Source organism: Cheilinus undulatus, linkage group 1, assembly GCF_018320785.1.
Source record: "Cheilinus undulatus linkage group 1, ASM1832078v1, whole genome shotgun sequence".
Taxonomy (NCBI): Eukaryota; Metazoa; Chordata; class Actinopteri; order Labriformes; family Labridae; genus Cheilinus; species Cheilinus undulatus.
In genome coordinates, this window is record NC_054865.1 from 33,286,398 (window position 1) to 33,308,444 (window position 22,047).

General features: G+C 39.8%; 2 protein-coding genes across 3 annotated transcripts; both read right to left on the reverse strand.

Annotated features, from left to right (window-relative positions):
• Window positions 1-89: 89 nt before the first annotated feature.
• Window positions 90-7,005, reverse strand: gnao1b (guanine nucleotide binding protein (G protein), alpha activating activity polypeptide O, b). Its single transcript, XM_041785665.1, has 8 exons — window positions 6,671-7,005; window positions 6,477-6,519; window positions 3,849-3,990; window positions 3,222-3,382; window positions 3,006-3,134; window positions 2,775-2,904; window positions 1,987-2,140; window positions 90-1,897 (listed from the first exon to the last, which is right to left on the reverse strand). The coding sequence occupies exons 1-8, from the start codon at window positions 6,786-6,788 to the stop codon at window positions 1,710-1,712; spliced, it is 1,065 nt and encodes a 354-aa protein (XP_041641599.1). The 5' UTR covers window positions 6,789-7,005; the 3' UTR covers window positions 90-1,709.
• Window positions 7,006-10,662: 3,657 nt separating this feature from the next.
• On the reverse strand, window positions 10,663-21,089 carry tradd (tnfrsf1a-associated via death domain). 2 transcript variants are annotated; one of them, XM_041787978.1, is made up of 6 exons: window positions 21,020-21,089; window positions 20,865-20,917; window positions 15,677-15,833; window positions 15,294-15,574; window positions 13,108-13,255; window positions 10,663-11,579 (listed from the first exon to the last, which is right to left on the reverse strand). In XM_041787978.1, exons 3-6 carry the CDS (start codon window positions 15,828-15,830, stop codon window positions 11,287-11,289), a joined length of 876 nt encoding a protein of 291 aa, XP_041643912.1. In that variant the 5' UTR covers window positions 15,831-15,833; window positions 20,865-20,917; window positions 21,020-21,089; the 3' UTR covers window positions 10,663-11,286. The 2 variants fall into 2 exon arrangements, with proteins under 2 accessions (XP_041643912.1, XP_041643996.1); XM_041788062.1 differs by lacking the exon at window positions 20,865-20,917.
• Between the last annotated feature and the right edge of the window lie 958 nt (window positions 21,090-22,047).

Sequence of the window (22,047 nt, forward strand, 5' to 3'; positions counted from 1 at the left end):
ATAAATACACAGCTGTGCTCACCTGGCAGTGAAGCATTAAAAGCAGTCCATTCTCATAACGTTCAGCCTAATTTCCTGGGCTAACCTTAATTCTCTGCACAGATTAAAGGACGGTTAGCATGTATTTAAACTTTTGCTGCGATTGTTATCAAACCCTCACAGTAATCAGACTCAAAGCACTGACGCAGGGATAGTTAGGAAAAGTGTGGCTTTAATGTAAACACAACATTCGATTGGCTCAGCACAAACATTCCACATGAGAGCAACCAATAAAACTACCAAATAGGATGGGGTGCAGCACAAAAACATTCACAGTAAAAAAAAATCTGGTATAATCATAATATATATACAGTACGGTGCTTTTAAGGTGAAGATGGAGAGTAGGATATGAGGACTGATATGTGATAGATAAGAGTATACAGGGATGGGAGGATGATTTCTGGGTGCACAGGTGAAAATGGAGAGCTGTACTTTTTCTCTGTGAAAAGAGAAATGTGACAGACGAGTGAGGAGGAAGAAGGGAAGGGGGTGGATAAAAAGTTCCCTGTTTTCTGATCAGGGGAGTTCTGCAAAACCCCCCTCGACTCCTCATACAGAGGCTGCCTCAAATGATATTGTTCTCCTATAGTGCAGTCTTCTACTTCTACACAGTTTCACATCGAAGGGTAAAGCACCACACAGAGAACAAGATGTCATTGGAGGGCTGCTTCCTACCCTCTGAACCGTAGTCAGGTATCTGTGTACCTCAGTGTTTCATCACAGGAAATAAATATGTGGCACGGGAATTCAGGAGGTAGGAGGAGGCATGTAGGGCATGAGGCTTAAATAAATAAATCATTCGATGATAATAAAATGTTATATCTGTGACTTAAATAATGATGAGAATGAATTATAATTTCTGATCCTAATCCCCCTGCCTGTCATCAGATAGATGGCACTGATATGACAGGGTTTTAGCTATTTAATTTCATTGGCTGACAGGCGTTTCCTCATGCTACAGAAGGCCAATAGAAACAGACGGCCTCTCCGAACAGAAGAATCATCTCTTTCATTATGTTTCAAAGTGAAAAAGAGAGGAACAGACCTGCAGGCGACTCAGTCATGAGTGGATCTGAAGGAGAGGGGAGCTTTGTCCCTTGTGAAAGTTAAAATAGCCTCCTTTCCCAATCATGACCCTCAGCAACCTCCCCAACAACATTATCATCTCCACCTTCACACACACACACACACAGCAGCTCTTCAAACGCAGCACAACAGGCTATATTCAGTACAGATAGAAACGCCTCAAGACGTGCACATAAAAATGCCGCATAGAGAATGGGACTGTGTGCCACACCGTGGTTTAAAAATGACATTGCACACTCCTCAAGTTATATTTCTGGGCCGGGTTCGCAAAAAAACAAGGCTCCGGGTGAATATAACCCTGGTGCTGCCGCTCCTGACCTTACCAGTCGTTGACACAGTCATCAACGGAACATGAAACATTCAACTCAAAAACACAGGTTGAAAAGACAAAAGTGGGGTTGTATATTGAAAATAAAAAGAGGAAGGGAACAAATCATGGCAATAATCCAGTGTGGTGTCTGACGGCAGCTCTTTGGGTCCATTTGGACGTGTAGAATTACATATTTATGTGTTTTAAGTATCATCAAAATTATCATTATTAACACCTCATACTCTCCATGACAACCTCTGTGCTTGGCCAGGCCTCAGTATAAGCCACACCCTCTAAGGTTGTTTGCAATAATGATGTCAGTGACAGCATCAAACACTACCTGGATGTTTCCTGTGTCTGTGGCACAGGTCAGGTGACAGTAGATCTCCTTATTGGGAGAGCGGTTCTTACTCTCAAACTGAACCTGAATATATGCAGTGGCATCGTCATAAGTGTTAGCACCTGGGAGAGGAAACAGAGAAACAAACAGCATGAGGGACGAGTGTTGGTCTCAGTAAAGCAGCTCAGCGCTGAAATGAAATGACTCTCACCTGTATATTCTGGAAAACAGATCGTAAGTGGGGACTTCTTGATCTTCTCAGCAAACAGATCCTTCTTGTTAAGGAAGAGGATGATGGAGGTGTCGATGAAGAATTTGTTGTTGCAGATGGAGTCAAAGAGCATGAGAGATTCGTGCATGCGGTTCTGCAGGAGGAATAAAAAAATGGAGTAGTGTAACAATCATAACATATTAACTGTCTATACATAACAATGGTATTTGCGACTGAAATGACGTGTTTAAAGCAGTCATATTTTTTCTCGTTTACCCATCAAAAAGCATCTGTGTAAGATACTAAACACCTATGGATACAGTTAAAATCAGTGAGGAAGAAAAGTAACAAAAAATGATAAAAGAAGTTCAACCGTTATGCCATTTAGTAATTTTTTTCTTTATTCCTAACAGCAGTCTAAAGATACTGGATGTTTGCAAAAGCTGAAAAGCTTTGTGAGACAAGGCGGTAAAATTACAAAAAAAACTGTGGAAATGGTTCAACGTAAAAGTCTGGCCCATGTATTGTTTATCTTCAGCTACTGACTGTTAAATGTGTTTATAAACAGAATGGATGCAGACTAGAATAATGAGCATAAAGAAGTAAATGAGAGGGAAATTGCCAATTATGAGAGAATCTGTGCAAACAGAGTGTAACTGTAGATGTTGTAGTATCTGATCTGCATTTTATCCACCATGGTTCCCCTTTATCAGCCTATAAGAGCAGTCAAAGCCTCCATGGACTGTGCGGCAGAGAGATTCAGATTGAATTAAGTGAGTCATACTTACAGTTGTTTCATCTTCATGGAGCACCTGGTCATATCCGCTCAGGGCGACACAGAAGATAATGGCTGTCACGTCTTCAAAGCAGTGGATCCACTTCTTCCTCTCTGATCTTTGACCTCCAACGTCAAAAAGCCTGGAAAAAAGAGCAGAAAGTCAGTCCAGTCTCAGACAAAACACCTTAAATAAAGGCCAAGCTGTCATGACTATCTTGGAACCACTGCATGTGTAAACAACCTGAAATGAAGGTTTTTGAAGGTGAAGTGGGTTTCGACGATACCGGTGGTTTTCACTCTGGTTCGCAGGATATCCTGCTCTGTGGGCTGGTAATCTGCCGCCCCAATCCGGTCTAGACTGTCCAGGTAGCTGAGGGACAAAAATCAACAAGGCATTGGATTAGATAAGTGGATGACACGGTGAAAGAGAGTTTTAGAGTCGTTTTGGGACACTCACTATTGAGCAGAGTCATTCAGTTGGTATTCTCGGGCACGATTGAAGCACTCCTGAGTTCCAGCATCGGCCCAAACGCGCTTCATGGCTGTGAGAAGCTCTGCAGAGTACGGCTCTGTGTCTTCCATACGACTTACCACATCACAAACCAGCTTAGCATCCGCCTGCACAGATTCATTACACAAATATATTATTATATTTATAATTTAGCACTTGTTGGAATGCTTTATGAAACGTTATGAAATGTTACTGGTACGAATAAACAGTGGTTTTCTTTAAATTAATAACTCAAGATAATTTAGATATTTTCAAGGCTGACTTTTAAGGTTTCTAGTTATAGTAGTCTTTATTATGTTCAAGTCTTTATATTCATCAAATATTTACAGAAAACACTCATTCTACAATATTTGAGTCATAAAACACCTTAACTCACACAAAGCTATCAAAAATTTTATATAAGACACAAGAAAATATGACTATAAAAAAATATGAAAATGCTTTTTAAAATTGCAAATAGACTAAAACTACTATGTTGGCCCAAGCAGATACTGTGAATTAATTGGATGTTTCTTCCTGAACACATGTAAGGATCTCTAGATAATGGAGCAGGAGGAGAATCTAGACACTAACTTTTCTATCCTTGTCTCCGAACTCGATGCCCAGTGAGTCCATGGCTCGGAGGATGGCAGCCAAGCTCTGGATGGTGTTGCTGTAGACGACAGGCTTATACTGCTTCACATCATCCCCAGAAAAGCCATCTTCATGGATAATCCTGCATGCGCACACAGATGTTAGCATCAAGCATGGACTAAAGAGGAAAAGTCACACTTATCCATATGCTTCTGCAGACCCAGACAACTGTCCGTTCACAATAAGAGCTCTACATATTCCATCAGAGCTTTTCTAAAATATTTCAATGATTCCTTCCTTCCTGGTAACAACCTCAGCAATATGAGTTAATCAGTTCTTTCTCCCTCTATCTCTATGTCTTAAAATGCATCTTCAAGTGTGTCGGTGCCAAATGGGATGGGAATTGATCACATTCTCAGCCTGTGATCTGTAATTGGACAGTAATGTGATATTTAAGCCATTTATAATGTATGATGTGCAATAGAGTGGAATCAGTCAGAGCACTAATCAATCAGACTAAACAGGACTCTACTGTTTCATCCAGTATGGCACAGTTTAAACTCCTGATAATCTGGTCAACATTCAATTATCCATCAGCACACCATCACCCTGACCTCGATCACGCTGGGTCCAATAAAATGATCACTCATAACTTCTCTATAAATGACCCGCAGTCCACTTTTAAACTCAGTAGCTTCTCCTGACCTGTTTTGAGATGATTTACTGACGTTTGAGGAGGCAGATAAAGAGGAGGAAATGTTTTTTACTTCTATTTCTCACATTAGTGCACGTTCTAAGAAGTCGCAAAGTCTGGTCTGGCCTGAAAGTGCCACATGATCCCAAAACATGAAAATCAACATCAAATTTTAACATTAATCTGCAGATAAAGACGTAAAAAAGCAGTAAAAGACATATTACGAACGCTGCCTGCAGCAACCCAAAATAAGGAACCAATTTCAAATTTCTGGGTCAAAACCCAAAGGTATTCATTATGCTAGCATGTTAGCTCTTCAATACAACATTGAAAATGAACCAGTAATTGTTAGAATGAAGAGTATTCGTTTCATGGTATTTGATAATATGTGTCCTATAAATCCACCAGTTGAATAATCAGCTAATCGCTGTAGCTCTGATAATATAATAACCAATGTTTAGGCCTGAGATGCATCAAGGCCTAAGTCAGTATCCTATGCATATATAAAGCAAATAGGCCCCACAAGGTAATAATAAATATTAAAATAACATAACATCAAAGAAATCGACAAAAAGTTAAAACAATGAAACCAGAACCCGGTGGTTTTGTCATCAGTACATGGGAAATGATTCTTAATTAATAAGCCTTGCAGAGTGATTTTTAATTTTACTAAGAGTTTAAGCTAATTTCACAGTATGTGAGTGATGAAACTTAGGCTGACCAATCACAGAGTCTGAAAACTGTAAAGTATAAAAATAGACACCAGTGACATCCTGCAGCTGTAACTGACGATCCTGGTTAGCAGAACATCACCCATCACTGAGGTTATGTTGTTTAATCTAAATATTCTAACTTCTGTCATGTGTACCCATTTATGCATGAGACTAAACTACTTGTGTTCAAAATAATAATTCAGAATCATTCACCGCCTGAAGTAGTGGATCTACCACGACCAGGCCTGCATCAAACAACTGTTAACCTGTATGGCGATGGTGATGACACATTTATCTTCAAGTATCTGTCTTTATGGCCCACAGTGTGTAGTAAATCTCATCATCTGTTGCCTGCTTTGGCTAAAACAAACCCTGAAAAGTGTTTGTAAACATACTCAGGCTGTGTGTGTTGCGTTCAGGGCACAGCAGTGAGTTATGGACAACCAGGGAGCACAGGGAGGGTAATGAGGTGAAGGAAAGAGGAGGAAGCAGGGAGGGAGGGTGCAGTCAGTGCATTGCAGGCCGGGGGATGCGCTGAGCAGGACGGAGGAACACTGCTAGACCCATAAAAACACTGGAGAAAGGTTTCATGAGACGACACATACAATGGGACCGAGTCTTTGGCCGGTCTGAAACATCTAGAAACTTAACTAAGAGGTTTATAGAAAACAACAACAGTGATTTAAAACATCAAAGAGTGATTTAGCTTAGACAGGGGAAGGTTTAGATGTGGTTTTAGAAGCCATATTTCTGCGTAAATCCGCTTTATAGGCAAAGTACTCCCGGCGATATCGGGCACTTAAAGCCATTAAGATTAAAAGCAGAGGTATTCACTAATGGAGCTGTAGTGACCTCAATGTAATTCACACACACACACACATGCACGCACAAGCGCGCGCACCCACGCGCACAGAGGAACAACACCCACCTATCCCCCAGTCGCACAGTCCCTGTGGTAAAGACAAACCCTGGTTAACTACATTTCAGCACCCCAGCAGTGAACAGCACCCTGGGACGCACCGGTGCGGCCTCCGCAACCTCACTGTCGGTCTGCAGGAGGTGCTCGAGTCACCGGCACTCCTCCGGGGCTACGGCCTCTCGGAACATGGCGGCTCAACCTGCCTTAGCACAGATAGGGGAGGCGCAATCTCGGGCCTTTTACTCTGACTGCACCGGAGAGGGTTAAAACAAGCAGAAACAGATTCGAGATTTAGCACTTACTTCATCTGTTTGACGATGGTACTTTTGCCGGACTCTCCGCCGCCTGTAAAAAAAAACGGAAGGCAGAGTGAGAGCCGGCAGTGAAATCAGTACCACGGAGAGCACCTCCGCCCCATGCAGCCCCACCACAACCAGACCGAGCCGTGCCGAGCTGAGGCGCTGCAGCCCCGCGGCGTGAGAGGCTCTTCTCTTACCGAGCAGCAGCAGCTTGACGTCCTTTGCGGCGACCAGCCCGTCCTCTTTCAGGTTTTTTTCGATGGCCTTGCTCCGGTCCAGAGCAGCGCGCTCCTCGGCGCTCAGTGTACATCCCATGTTTCCAGGCGAATGAGCAATCCCGTCGTCTCTCCGGTCCGCCCTGTCCCTCGCCGACTCTCAATCAGTGCGTTGTCTCTCGCTCGAGCTCTCTTCCTGCGCGGTCTGCTACAGCATTAGGCCCGGGTTGAGGGCTAAACAGAGCCGGGATCCCGAAACGGTCGTTTCTCCGTGACTCCGTATGCGCCTCTCTCGCTCCGTCTCCTCTCAGAGGGGATTGGGGGGTGGGGTCGTTGTGCTCGAGCCTGCGGGGTTGGGGTTGTTGTTAGGTGGGGAGGGGGGGCCTGGAGCTCTCTCTCTCTCTCTCTCTCTCTCTACAGGGCGGCGCTGATGATGATGACAGCGAGCGCGAGCGATTTCATCGTATCTTTTCACGAAGACAGGAGGGGCGCGCGAGGAAGAGCAGGAAAGCAGTGCTGGCTGCGCGAGACTCACCTAAAGCTCGCTTACGTCACAGCAGCCGAGCTTTAATCACGTCCTATGAAAGATTATTCAAATGAAAGAGCGTTTAAATGGCAAATGTTGCCCTCTTGTCTCCTGGTATTAGTGGATTTTGTGCTGTTATTTGAGAAATTAAAACGACACTACACTGATATTTTTTTTATTCCACCAGGAATGACGATTAACAACAAACAGGTTGGAAACAGACATGGTGACGGACGAGGGGCAGAAGAGAAATGTTTTTCTGAAAGTAGCTTACATAAAAAATAGTCGGATAAACAGTTGTCTGGTGGGTTAACCTGTCATTGCTTTTTGACTTCATAAGCTCATTATAATTTATATAATAACTTTATACAAAGAAATGAGTGACTTCACATGTTGAACGAGCGTAAGGGGATAGAAAACAGGGGAGGGGGCAAAATGACCCATACTGTTTCTGATAAAAGTGAATAAAAATATTTAATATCATGTGGAAAAATAGAAATCTGCACTTGAAATTCTGATCAAGGCGTTGCAAAAAATAACCAAAAAACGTAGGCCACAAACAAAACAACACACAACAGGACAGAGTGGTGCAGTCAGTGATATTAAACAGGTGTAAAAATCAAACTTAATGTAGAAAATATGAGGTAAGATGATATAGAACTGTTTTACAAGCATTGTAATGATTTCACAAATGAATCTGATTAGATGTTTAATCTGTATGTATTCTCTTTTAGGCCAGTCAAATTACTATCTTTTAAAATATAATTATAGGGAAAACTGTTTATTAAGTAAACACATGACACTTTTTCCCTACAAAAAGGATAAGTGCCCAGTGTTGAAATCCCTAACCTCAGTTAAGCCCTTACTATTGGCCTCCACAAGTCAACAGTGCATACCAATGGGCAGCAAGAAGCCAGCTCTTCACTAAGAGGGAACCCTCCTTTGCTAGTGTTTCCTTCAGTTAGTCTCAAGACACCTCTAGAGGGCTGAAGAGAGATCTCCAGCATCCCAGAACCACCCCCCATGTTAGCTCTCACAGGTATTCTTTATCTTTCTTATCCTAATACATGGCCATCACAGCTCAAACAGCATTACCACCTTCAACAGACCCAGGCTCCATACATGCAAGCTTCAGGTAATGACAATGCTGACATCAGTCACCTTAGCAACTCAAAGCTGCAAGCACAAAAGGACAATCACAGGCCATGTTGTTAGGCCTGGAGTCCCACTAAAATGTTCCTCAGCCCTCCCACCCCAACAAAAATTATAGTCAAAATAAAAATTGCAATACATTTTCAGGGGGCTTCCAAAATGTTGATCCTTTTCTCCATATCAATACAGCGTAGAGGCATGGTTCCTCTGAATCTGAACGCTCTAAGCTTTCCACCCCACCATCTCCTGTGTATGGTGTCCATTTTAGGACATCCTTAGACCTCAGGTGTCAGATCTCAGATATAAAGCATCAGGTCTCAAGAAAAAAGCTATTAGGTCTCAGGAAAACATGGGTCAAGTCTTAGAAAAAAGACGTCAGGCATCAGGACAACAGGAGTCAGATTCATTATATATAAATATAAATCTGATAAAATTTAAAATATTACTATATGTATCAATGGATATGTTTACCATGAACTCGCCTCAACATACAGTCTTATAAATAGGCAACCAGCACATATATTCACTTGGACTATTTTTTTTGTTTGTTTTTTTGTTTTTGTAAACACATTTACAGTGAGACATCAGTTAGCTCATAACAAATTGTCATGAAATTTACATTACTTCACATCTTGCTGAGTTATGCATCTTTTTTATATACCAACACAAAAGAAAGTGCATCTTCTAGCAATAGTGCTGAACTTAAGCCAGAATGGAGAAAGAAACGAAAACATGGACAGGAACAAAAACATAAACCCCAGGAATCCAAGCAGACAATACAATGCATCCTTGATCTTAAACAGATTAAACAGCATCAGTCCTTGGTATCCAACCAATGACTAGGGAAAGGGACCCACCACTTGGACTGCTTTAGAAAAAAAAAACAAAAAAAAAAAGGAAGACCCCTGATGGTACAGGGAAGAATAGGCAGAGGGCCTTCCAAAAATGCAAAGAAAGAAAATAGAGTGAGGCATTTAATATTTGCAACCTTTGGGGCTAAGCCCCCCTCCTTCATCCTAGAGACATCCCTGTTATAAGCATCAACATTACACACCAAACTGCAAAAAACACAAGAAAACAAGAAAGACAAAAGTGTGATGAGAGAGAGTGTGGGGGAAGCAGAGACAGGGTAAGGTGCCCTTACTAGGACTAGCACTTACACCCACCTGATTGGTCTGAGACTATCTCCACCTACCCAAACATCTTCATGAGGAAAGAGAAAAAAGAAAGTAGAACAGAGAAACTGAGGTGTTTTGAGACTTTATTTTGGTCCTCAGCTGGCTTCATTCTTCCTCAATCAAGTCCACCAAGTGGTCTGAACTGTTTCATCTGACATCTCCCAACCATCTTTCGCAATTTCTGTCACTGCACTCCCAGCTATCTAAGTAATGAAACTGCAGACCTTGCTGTAATACCCCTACATCCCACCTCTACCAGATGAACCCTAGCTGCCATTCCTGCATCTAAGCGTTTATCCTTTCATACGCTTCCTCCACAGAATCCTCTCAGGGAACGGTCAGTTCTATATGATAACTGGTAAATAAATGTAATGAGTTCAAAGGACAGAGTCTCCCTCTGACGTGTGGTGGAATAAAAGAAGATGCATCAAATAGAAATCATGATGTACAGTAAAAATGTGATTGTCTTGTGCAAATGTAATCAAGTACTACCAATTTAAGGAATTCAAATTCATGTCAAATAACCAACAGTTCTTGATTTTTAAACACTTCTCTGAGTCAAAACAATCACATTAGAAGTAACTATGTTAAAATAACATTCAAATAAGTTTAATGAGCCCTACATTTGCAATATATGTTCAGTGGAAGTGTATGATTATGTCCCAAATCCCTCGTATTTCCCAGAAACTAAACTGAGACGTAACTTCAGTTATTTCTGTGGGCATTCTGGTCCTGCTTACATCAAATGTAAAGAGATATTTGTGTTAGCATAACGTATGGAGCCGTGTGTCTACGTTGGGGGTTGTAGTCATAGTACGTAGCAGTAATAAGTGTGTGATAAAAGCTTCTAATCCACACATCACATCTGGATGGATGGTCAAGTGCAGTGAAAAGGGGGGGTGGGGCTCCACAGTGGACCCTGAATAAAAAGCAGCAGAGCAGCTCAACCTGAAGAGACTTGATTTGTCCATCACTGAATTTCCTCCTCAGGAGATAAAACCTGAGCAGAAACACACAAACACAAACACACACAACAATCTCAACCTCTCTGCCCTGAAGCCCCCACAAAGCCTGATGGCACATTCACAGTCAACGACAACATCAGTTATCAGCACAGTTTAATCATATGAGCGAGTGCACGTGTACGTGAGTGACAGGGAGTGCTGGGAGGGAGAGAGGGAGGATTAGTGCTAAATTATACCTGAGGGAATTTTGAAAAATTATGTTTTCAGTTTTAATTACACTAATGCATCAAACACAAACATGAAGACTTTTTTCAAACCATTTAATTTGTATAAACCCATTTTGTAGAAAAAAAAAATCAATAACCTTCAGTTGTGTGCTCATTAGCAACCATACTCAACAGGCTCCATGTGTAAATGGACTTATAAAGCAGAAATAAAAAGGAGGTACATGATGAAAACTGGTTAAACAGTGCATTCAACTCAAGACAGCATTTTCATGACAGTGACGGATCATTTCATCTAAATTTAAACAATAAAACTAATAATTGAAAAGCCAATGAAGAATATAAATCAGTTCTCTGTCTGGACCATGCCCTCTCTCACACAAACACATAAAGTCACACAAACACATTCAGGAATGATTTGAGGATGATAGAGGTCAATCAGCAACAAACATACTGTACATTAAAGCAGACGGGACAGTGAACTGTAGCGAGTGGAGAGGTGGGGCCTCTTCCTCTCAGTTTTCACACAGATCAAAAGCAAACAGAGTCACTCTCAGGCCTGGATGTCCAAAATGTTCTCAGCCAGGTTGGTGAGTTTGCAGTCCTCCAGTGCTTTCACCAGCCGGCTAAGCTTGGCTGCTCTGCCCTCCGCCTCGATGAAGCGGTTGAGCAGTTGATAGGCTTGCTCATACAAGCCTTCTCTCTCGTACTCATAGGCCAAGTTGTCAATGGCCGGAGCCTTCAGAGCCCTGCAGCTCTTCCCCAGAGCCCTCCCTACATATTTCCACTGACGGCCCACTCCGTTAGAGAAGCTCTGAACATCTGACGCTGTCAGCATACGGTCCTCTGACGATCCAAAGGATAAAGAAACAAGTGAAAGGACATTAATGCATAATGTACTCAATGTGATTATGTAAACACTTGTTTGTAAACATGAGTAAACAATAAATATTCCCTATAATAACTCATAGATCAGCTGTGCACTTCAACCTCATAAATAACCATTTTTTCTTGTATACAGTATGTTCAGCGAATAGGTTTTTTGATTTGTCACTTTTAGAGGGTGATACAAGCTTAGACTCAATGTTTACATTATATAGAACATGTTGGCAACAGCTGCTATTTTCACGTCCAACAGACAGGGAGACACTGCAACGTTTCTTTAGAATTATGTTTGTGTCCATCTGACAAGCCTAAGTAATATTTGCTCTCTTTCAGTCCTGGTTTGGTGAACAGCACTCGTGTGAAACATCTGATTCTTGAGCTGCTGATTGCCTCACTCTGTTCGAATGCATATGCTGTTTGGTGCTTGGTAAGTAGTGCACAAAGGGCTTATCATAAGTTCTTAACTGGGAAAACGCTGATGAGTACAATAAATATGATGTCACAAGCCATAAAACTGAAACGATGAGTTGAAAGATGCTAAAATCATCCTTCGGGCTGATTTGAACTGCACAGTTTGTTGGCAAGACTACGAGCAACCTTTTTCACATTACAATTAACTCATTATTGTACCATTGACTATTATCTGAGAGTAGGAGAGTAACTAAATACCACCGAGCTAATAAATGTTGTGAATCAAAAGCAAATATCACTGGTAAACTATTCATCCAGTTTTGCTTGTCACAAACATAAAAACAAGCAACTGGAAAAAGTCAGTCTGACTTTAGGTATTTAATGTTAAATAATGGACACCTTTATGATTTTTTCAAACATCCTCTGCTGTCATTACTACAGTATCACACAATGCGAATTTGCAAAGACAAAGACTCTACAAAGACAAGTAGAAAATCAATCAGGCTACCCTTTCATGAATTGATTTCAGTGGTTTTTCTCACTTGACAATACATTGAGTTAAACCAGTGCAGCTGAAACTGTTGAAAGCACTGCCCCCCCGCACCAGGGACACTCACGGGAGACAGATCTAAATTTACAGAAAGGGAAATCAAATCTTTAACTATGTAGAATAGAACATGATACTTAACTCCTGCAAACATCAGTTTTACTATTTTCATTTTTGGGCAACAAATTCAAATCAGTGCAATCCAAATACATCATCTGCTGGCACTAATCTCTTTCCATAACCTCCACATCAATTCATAAATGGTTGGATTAGAGGGAACGTTGGCAAACAGTACTGATTCATAATGTTTCAAAAATCCTGCACCATTTACAACGTGATGGTGATTTTGGGTGCTTGTGGCATCAAAAAGTTGCTTTTGACAAAAAACCAACAACTTCAGATGCAGAGAAACACCCTGGTATAAGGAGATTTTTTAAATTCTGTTTTACATGCTATTTTAATCTCTAGTCTGACTACAAGGCTGTGAAGGACACAATATAAAAGACTCAAATATAGAAAAGACTTACTCACCAAACACTCTATTCTGAAACTTAAAGCAGTTGCTGGGGACAACACACTCGTCCTGTGTGATGGGGTTGGTCTGAGGTGCTGGACCTAGGGCCTGATTCTGCAGCTGCTGCTCCAGGTGATCAATCTCCTCATCACGCAGACGCTCCGGCTGACACAAAATGACAAAGAGCGCTGTTCAATCCATGGATGAGAACATTCAGGTGGACTCCTCTATGAATAGAAACTATTACACTACAAAAGACTAATTTTGCCTCAATCAGTGACTGTTTACTAATATGTTGTACAGTTAGTACACAAGGAATATAAATACTCATAAATTTATCACCACAAGGACAAAAACCTTTCATTGTGCATGAAATTGAAAATGTTCCTTCAGATACACGCCAGCTTTAGAGAGAACAGAAAGTGTTTTGTGCACTGCGCTTTGTTATCATTCTGCTGTTTCTAAGTTCTTCCTGGACCTGTTAAAAAAATCACCTATATCCCATTTCTCGTTTTGCAGCTTTGAGCTAAGGAATACAGCCTCTCTTCCCACTCTCATGTGCACTGTTGAATAAAACGGTTTAGTTGTGCAACTTACTTGTAAGACTGGAAAACAGACTCACATGGATGCTAGGATGAGTAGTGGTGATTCACTTCTTTCTTTTATTTTGTTTTTGTTTTGTGAGCTTACGTGTCAGTAATATGAATGCTTTTGTCACAAGCTGTATTCTTTCCAATATTGCTTCAAGTCTTTCCTGTGAAGACAGTTAAGTCAGTTTGTAAAGCAAATAAAAGCAAGTATTCATGCATTTCTAAACTTGTGACTTAAGACCTTTATTTAGCTGCAGCTTAAGAAAGTACAGACAATCTAAGATCAAAACCTCTGAAGAGCTGTTTATATCTCAGCTATGACGAGTGGATGCATTTAAAAAACAGAAGGATCCAAGCCAGTTCCTCTTCTTCAATTTACACTCCCTTTCTAATTCACCACATCAAACTGTCATGCCACACATACCACCTTTAAACAAAAGCTAACTGCACAAACTAATTACAAAAGTGGTACCAAGCAGCCTGGTAAACAATTCAGACACAAAAACACAACCACTTTCATTTCTAACAAGTCAAACCTACTGACATTTAGGTTATTTTTGTGTGATTTAGATAGAACAAGTGGGCAATAAGGCAAGGCAAGTTTATTTGTACAGCACGTTTCAGCAACAGGGCAATTCAAAGTGCTTCACACAGGTTATTAAAATACATTGAAAGATAAGAGCTTTACCCCTTAGAATTCTGGGTAAAATTGGTCAAAAACGGGACTCAGGGAGCGCGGATGGTCGAGTGGTTTGGGGCGCTGCCCATGTGCGCGGGTGGCCCAGGTTCGGGTCCGGCCTGTGGCCCTTTACCGCATGTCTCTCCCCGCTCTCTTCCCTGTTTCCGAGTCTATCCACTGTCCTTACTCTTTAAAAAACGGGACTCAAAAAAGCATGGAGGTTGGCAGACATTTTTCTATACTGCATTGATAATAACTGCCTGGAAAAAAAGACAGAACTTAAAACAGCAAATTTGAAATCATGCAAAATCAGGCCATGGATCTTTATGAATGTAATCATGTTTATGGACTGAATATTTGACTGGATTTAGATTGTGGGGACTCTATCTGAATTGCGGTAGTGTTTCTGATAGAATATAGGAGAGCGGTGACCCTGACAAATCCATTAACTGTGGCTCTGACAGTTTTATCCTGGAATGGTTTAGATGGCCAGAATCCTGAGAATCAGGGCCTTCTGTTGGCATGATATACTTATGAACAATCATTTTTTGAATAGGTGAATAGCTAAAAAATCTGCCAGCTTGCAAGTGGGCCCTGGGATTTTCTTTTTTAATAGGTTGAATTAAATATTGTGAAATCATCTTACTTCATAGCGAGCTGTTTACATAGCTTCATTCAGAGAAATGAAACCAAGTGTGATGACATCAGCTTTAAAAGTTTTTTCAGACTTAGAGAAGTAGCATTCCTCAAAATGACTTTTTTTCCCCAAAAGAAAATTCCAACTGCAGCTTTGATTAAAAAAGATGAAAAACAGATTCCCTCACCAGTGAGCAGCTAGGTCAAAACAAAACTGACCAAAACACCATGAAGAAAACAGCCAGCATTAACAAAATGTGTTCATAATCTGGCAAAGAACCAATAACTTAAAAGCTACCTGTGACAGGTGGATGTGCTTTAGGCAAAGCTCCAGCTTGTCCAGATACAGATCCAGAATGTGTTCGCTGGCCTTCAGCTGGGTTTCCACGGGGAGCTCTTGTGAAAGAGCGAGAAGCCTGGAGGCATGCTGGGAGAGGGACTGTCGCACCGCTCCAGAGCTGTAGCTCTCGAGGAACTGCTGACATGCTGACTCATCCACAAACTTCACCTCAACCCCCAGGAGGGGGTCAGCGTCATGGACCTTCAGTATCTCATAACCACCTAGCCCTCCCACAGAGTCTGACAACAGAAAATTACAGATGAATACGCAAGACATCAAATGCACAATAATGTGTCTCATTATTATAGAGATGCTTCAAAAACTCTTTAAACAGCACTCACCGATAAGTGTCAGTTTGATGACTTTAAAGACAATGAACTTTCCTTGATCCCGGTCTTTGAAGAGAGAGAGTAGGTTCACACCAGGATTGAGTGACTGAAGAAACAAAACCGTACATCCTGTCCATGATCCACCATCCACAGTTCTGTCTGCCATCCTCTGAACACAGAGTGAGACATACAGCACAAAGTTTAAGCCAAGAGAGGACAACATCAAAGGAGAGGATGAGAAGCTGTACAAACCCTGGAGGACGAATTGTAACGGCACCTTTAAAAAACAGGATAAAGATGCTTTCTTCCACAGTGTGTCTGCAGCTCTCCAGTGCAGTATCTGTGTTTATAGCATTACAAAGAATCTTAAGAGAATAATACTTTAACTTCTTTCAGGTTTAAACAAGAAGCCACAAGTATTTCACAAATAAAGTGATCAAACAACCTACTGGAGCATTTGGAGTTATTAATGTAAGAGACTTACCATTTATTAGATATATAAAAATCTATATGATTTAAACTTCCTCCAAGGTAGCAGCTTCCTCCTCCCCATTCAAAAGTCAGCTTATATTTTCACTAAACATAGGAGAATATGCTGAGTTGACTTTTCAGCTGTTTTTTTAAATCTTTTTTTTTTGTGTATAAAGCGGTCAGTGAACCATTCAATGGACTGAGACAGTCTTTTATTATTGTCCATGTATTTGTGTAACCCTGGCGTGACTGATGCGTAATCTTAGTCCACATTTCCTCCATGGAGCAGACTAAATCAATAGATTTGACTTTAATCTAAATGGCTGCTTTTTAGTGCCTTTTATATTTTGAGGATTTTTTCAAAAGGCTATTATTACATAATACTACAACCGCTTCACATGAGGATATCAGAAGACCTGAATAAACCTAAAACCTAAAAAAGGTTTTGACTGCTGAAGGATTAAGAAGCAGCATTTCACAATATTCATGATTATATTAAATAAGCTGCTGCAGAAACATCATTCATTGTCGGAAAAACAAAAATATGCAGCTAATGTTACACAACCATTTTGTTTTACATTTTTAAGATTTAGCATTATTGTATTTTGAAAGGACCAGGGTGGACTGGTTTTGATTGGTAAAGGTAAAAAGTAACTTTATTTAATACCGTAGGTAGGTTTGGTGAACGTGGGAGTGAATCAGCACCCTTCCACATGCAATCAACTAGTGGTGGGAATCACTAGTGGGCCCGCAATACGATATTATTACGATACTTGGGTCACGATTCGATATTATTGTGATTTTAAAAATTTTGCAATACAGTGAGTATTGCAATACCATGATTGCGATATATTGGGATCTATACCATTTTTCAACCGTTTCGCTAAAGTAGCATTAGTCTTGCCCTCATGTTTGTCGTATATATTTTCATTTTCACGTTGCACTTCTTGCTAACCTCATGTGTCATGTCCGTCTCATTCGTGTCCTGCTTGCATTCCTAATGTCCTTCCCCTGGTGCTGCAATGTTTGTTGTACTAACTTTCTTGTGCTCTATGACCTCTGCCGACCTCACTGGACAAGCATTTTTCCACATATTTTTCCATGATCATATACTTCAGTTCATATTAGAATTAATTTGAAAAAAAAATTGATACTTGGTGGATGATACGAGATGATCACCAGACAAAATGTTTCGATACTATGGTGTATCGATTTTTTTCTCCCACCCCTTCAATCAACATATCAGGACAGGACAGGATGATAAAGTGACCATAGTGCTCAAAGGTGAAGTGGGCAAGTAAAGCAATATAAAAGCAAGATATAGTAAAAGTTTGACTTTGATTAGTAAAAATGTGGTACAATATACCTCCAATAGCTAAAAAACATGGTGGGTAAAACAAGATAGAAATGTGCCATCAGCAAAAAGTTAAACAAGAGAAATAAAATAGGGTAAAAGTATAAAGCTCAATCAATAGTCAACAAATAGTAACTGTGGGTGTACAACACATAATATGTTAAATGTTTTTATTTTCAAGTAGTATTAATAATTATTCACTTTATTTCCCTGGAGTGTTTGCAAATATGTGCTTTTTATCGTTATAACCAACAAATCCCTTCTCTGCTGCTGAAACCTTTCTTTGTACTTTTATTACATCCAGACTCAACTTCTGTAATATTATCCTTTAAGGGACATCCTCCTAAGTCCTCAGTAAACTTCAACATATTCAGAACTGCTACACACCTCCTGACATCACCCCTGCCCTTCAAAATGACTCCCCATCAGCTATTGCAACCAGTGCTCCTCACCTAAATCACCAGGGCCCTCACTGACCTCCTACACCTTCACACTCCCTTCTGTAGTCTCTGTTCCTCAAACACAAACCTCCTTCTCTGCCACTGATATCCAAGCACTGAACCTGGGCGGACAGAGCCTTTCCCGTAGCTACCCCCTCCCTCTGGAACTCACTTCCAAAACATATTCAAGACTGCAATGACCTTTAAATGCCTGCTCAAGACTCACCTTTTAAACAAGCTTTTAATGTGATATTTTATGCTGTTTTGAATGTTTTAATAATGATAATAATAATAATGAAAAAGCCTGCAGTTGTTGTGGGCAGAATTTAGCATTCTCTGTCAGTAAAACACACATTTATTTAATGTTCTAATAAAAATTAAGTAAATCTGGCGATGAGAAAGCAGATGACAAAATATTAGGTATGCAATTCTTCAACAGATTCTGAACTAAAGATTTAATAAATGTGCAATAAATTATATTAAGGTAAAACAAATACTAAAACTTGTCTAAATAAAACTGTCTAGATTCATTTATAGCTCCTCTTGGAGTAAAAACCACTTCTAGCCCCTGATATTTGTAGCAGCACTTCACTTTGCCCTTTTATACCCCAGCATCCTTTTGAAATGCTCATTACATAAAAACATGTTTAATCTCGGCTCTCCCCTCCCCCTGTCCAGCCCCTGACTCCCGTTCTCTGAATGAAGCACTCTTGGTGTCGTCTCCATGCACAGGAGCGCTCTGCGTGGAAAGAGCATCCCTGAGCTGGATTATGTGTATGTGCTCATGTTTCACTAATACACAGTATGCTTGGTTGTTGGGTCTACAGGAATCTCCTCAACTTAGCCAGTATGTAATTATATGCTATCCTATCTATCAGTACTATGGAAGTATACTGTGAGATTTGTTCACCAGCTGTATGAGGATTATGTGATCATCAGGAGCTTAAAATATATCATTTAGCTTTTGCTGCCAAAAGGCGCCCTCGAGTATTCCCTGGACAGCTTGTCTGACATTAAGGTGAAAATAATAAATTCACATACGGATGTGATTCCCGAAAGGAAGGATTTTACTTTTCTGTCTTGTTATGAAATAATGCTTTGTTTTGTCTGATCCATAGTCTCTTGTATAATCACAGCAGGCCCAAAGATGACGGCTTGAGATCAAATAAAACCACTACAGTATTTAGACTAACCAGTTGTAACATTACAGAATGTAATGTCTTTCAGTTTTAATTTATGTATGGATTATCTTTTACATGATTTTATCTAGGGATTCACAATATTATAAGCATGATATCAGAATCTGCAGATATTGGCTTAAAAAGAGAATTATAGATATCAGTAGAAATTCAAATTTCTGCCTATATTTGGCCATAAAAATCTTCCTATATCAGCTGTAAAAATTGGCCATATGAAGGAATAAATTTAGGCTGGTCCAACAGACCTACTTCAGCTGAAGTCTTTTTTTTTAATTCATCATCATTCCTTACACTTTAAAGTGTGTTTTGAGGACTGAAGTTCAAGGTCTTAACTAAATTTAAATATCTGTATCAATCTCGGTACTGGCTAAAATGAATTTGTAAATATCAGCATGTGATATCGTCAAAAATCCAATTGTGCATCCCGAATTCACCCTTAAATCTGTAATAACCATCATTTAAACATGCCTATTATATCCCTGAGACCAATATTCAGATATTCAGACAAATTCCCATATCGATTAAAAACAATTTCTGTACTGTCATTGTCCAGCTTTAACAAGCCAAACTCTAAACTCATGGTAGTGTCTTAAGTTTTCCTGTATTATAAATGCTTGCAAATTACAACATTAAAATCAATACAATGTTTGGTGCTACTCTTTGTATAATAAGAACAGTGTTATTTTGGGACCATGCTGCAACAATACAGTATATGGAGAAAAACGTATCTTCAAAACCCCTTTTCACACCTGCAACACTAAATTTTCAGGAAAATTTCAGGGCAAAAAAGACAGAAAAATCCTGACCTTTTTGTTCATATTTGTCCCTCCCTACTTAAAGTTTCCCTGCAGTTTGCCTGCCATGCAAGGGAGGAAAAAATAGTAGGGAGATATCTGGAAAAAATGCCAGGTTGAGAAATTCACACATGCTCACATTGTAAATCAGGAGATTTTCAGGAGTGTTGTGCAAGTGTAAATGGGGCCAAATTGATCCATCCTAATATGATGTGAGTAGACACCTGTTAAGAAGGGGGTTGAAAATTATTTGAACTTCCTGTAAAACAATATTCATAAAAAAAAACACTGTTTTCTCTGAAATTTAAAAAATAGGCATTTCATTGACTATCTGTAGAAGCTTTACCCTATTTCAAAGAAGAAAAATGCACAAAAAAAAAGGAAAAATTACATTTTCAAGCTTGCACTACAATTATAAACATTGCACTTTAATGAGTCGTGCTGCCAGCAGCATAACTCTTTATTTTCATTACTTATCTTTTTAAATTTCTTTTATTATTCTCCCGGGTTTGTTTAATTGCAGTATTAGTAATTTCGCTTTCAAAATAATGCTTCAGTTACTCACAGAAGAAGAAAGCACTCACTTAGTCTGCACAATGATTTCACATTTTTTAAATTATAAGTGACTTGTGCTGTAACTGGACATGTAAATGTAACAAAGCACAGCCGAAAAATGTGGTTGCTATGCGACCCGGACGTGCAGCTACAGGTGATTTTAATCCGTAAAAACGTTGAAGTTAGCGAGTTAATGTGCAACAAGTGTAAGCTATAAAAAAGTTTTTTTTTTCTACAGCAGCATTTTTGGTTTACTACACTAAAACACAACCCTGTGAAATTCTGTCATATATCAAAAGCACTTTAAAAGACAGAGAGGTATTTTGACCGACAAGGAACACGAGCGGGACTGTTAGTGTGTGGTTTGTGTTGATAAACCTTACGTACAGTTGACGTTAAATTTCGTCCAACGCGGTACTAAACAGGCCGCAGTGGTGGCCCTGTAAAGCGAAAAGGCATAACAGCAATCGGACATGCTAATATATTTCTCTTACTGCCTTTAAATTCAAAAGAATACTTTGTTAAAGTCGGTACAAACTTACCGTAAAACTTTGTTATATTGTTCGGTGACGCTTCCTCCTCGAGGATCACACCCACTGACACGGTATAAACTTCCCGGCTACCCATTGGCTGCGCACAAACCGGTGAGCGCTATGATTGGTGGAAATCAGATGTCGCCTGGAGCGAAAATCATGACAGGAAGGAAGTTTTTTTTTTCGATGCTATAGAAATCATATGTAGGGCAAACTGCTGCAGAGCTTCACGGTGGGAGCAGTTTCTTTTTTTATTGACTCTGAACGAAATCTATATCTATATCTATCTATAAGGGCTAAATTGTTGAAAGATAAAATAATCATAGTAGTTCGTGGGAATAATCAGAGGAGTCTTTTCAATGAAAACAAACCGTCAATTTGTATAATTACATTATCAATTACATTACATTACATTACATTATTATGAACTCTTTCATGTGATATAAATAGCAGCGTATTAATTTAAACTGTGGTATTTCTGTTCACATCAAAAGCCACCAAAAAGTAGCCTTGAGTAGTAGTGTTAAGCAAATAGCACTGACTGCTAGAAAAATCAAACAGATTAAAAACACCTGGGCCTACTTAATTGTAAAGCTTAGATTATGGTCGTAAAATCACGGATGACAGAGGCCCTGGTTAGATACTTGACACACATGTTGTGATTTCTAGTTAAATATTTGAGATCAACTGACATTTTTGCAGCCTTCTTAAATATATTCTAATATCAATATGAACTGTTCCATACAGTCATCATCAGAAGCTTTATACACAGTGCCTATGAAACTTTTTAACCCTTGGAGGTTTTAATCTTTTATTGATTTTATATATCAGTCATGGTCAATGAAATTAGGCCTTTTTGCCCAGCCATGTTACAAAAAAACCTCTTTAATGTCAAATTTAAAAAAACATGTAATGTAAAAGAAATGACTGCATAAATATTCACCCCTTTTTAAGTGTCTTACTTAATTCAACAGAGGCCCAGCCAGTTGGAGCCAGAGGTCTCACAGTAAGTGAAATGGTGGTCCCTTGAGTGCATT

What these genes read in the sequence shown, in the direction of transcription:
- gnao1b (XM_041785665.1), bottom strand. Translation starts at nt 6,788, where the DNA reads ATGGGATGTACACTGAGCGCCGAGGAGCGCGCTGCTCTGGACCGGAGC. An exon ending in TTCAAAAACCTTCATTTCAG is followed by an intron (nt 2,905 to 3,005) that starts GTTGTTTACACA and finishes TCTTTTTTCCAG; the next exon opens with GCTTTTTGACGTTGGAGGTC. An exon ending in TCCATGAAGATGAAACAACT is followed by an intron (nt 2,141 to 2,774) that starts GTAAGTATGACT and finishes TTCCTCCTGCAG; the next exon opens with AACCGCATGCACGAATCTCT.
- tradd (XM_041788062.1), bottom strand. Translation starts at nt 15,830, where the DNA reads ATGGCAGACAGAACTGTGGATGGTGGATCATGGACAGGATGTACGGTT. An exon ending in CATCAAACTGACACTTATCG is followed by an intron (nt 15,575 to 15,676) that starts GTGAGTGCTGTT and finishes TTCTGTTGTCAG; the next exon opens with ACTCTGTGGGAGGGCTAGGT. An exon ending in GTTTCAGAATAGAGTGTTTG is followed by an intron (nt 11,580 to 13,107) that starts GTGAGTAAGTCT and finishes TTGGATCGTCAG; the next exon opens with AGGACCGTATGCTGACAGCG.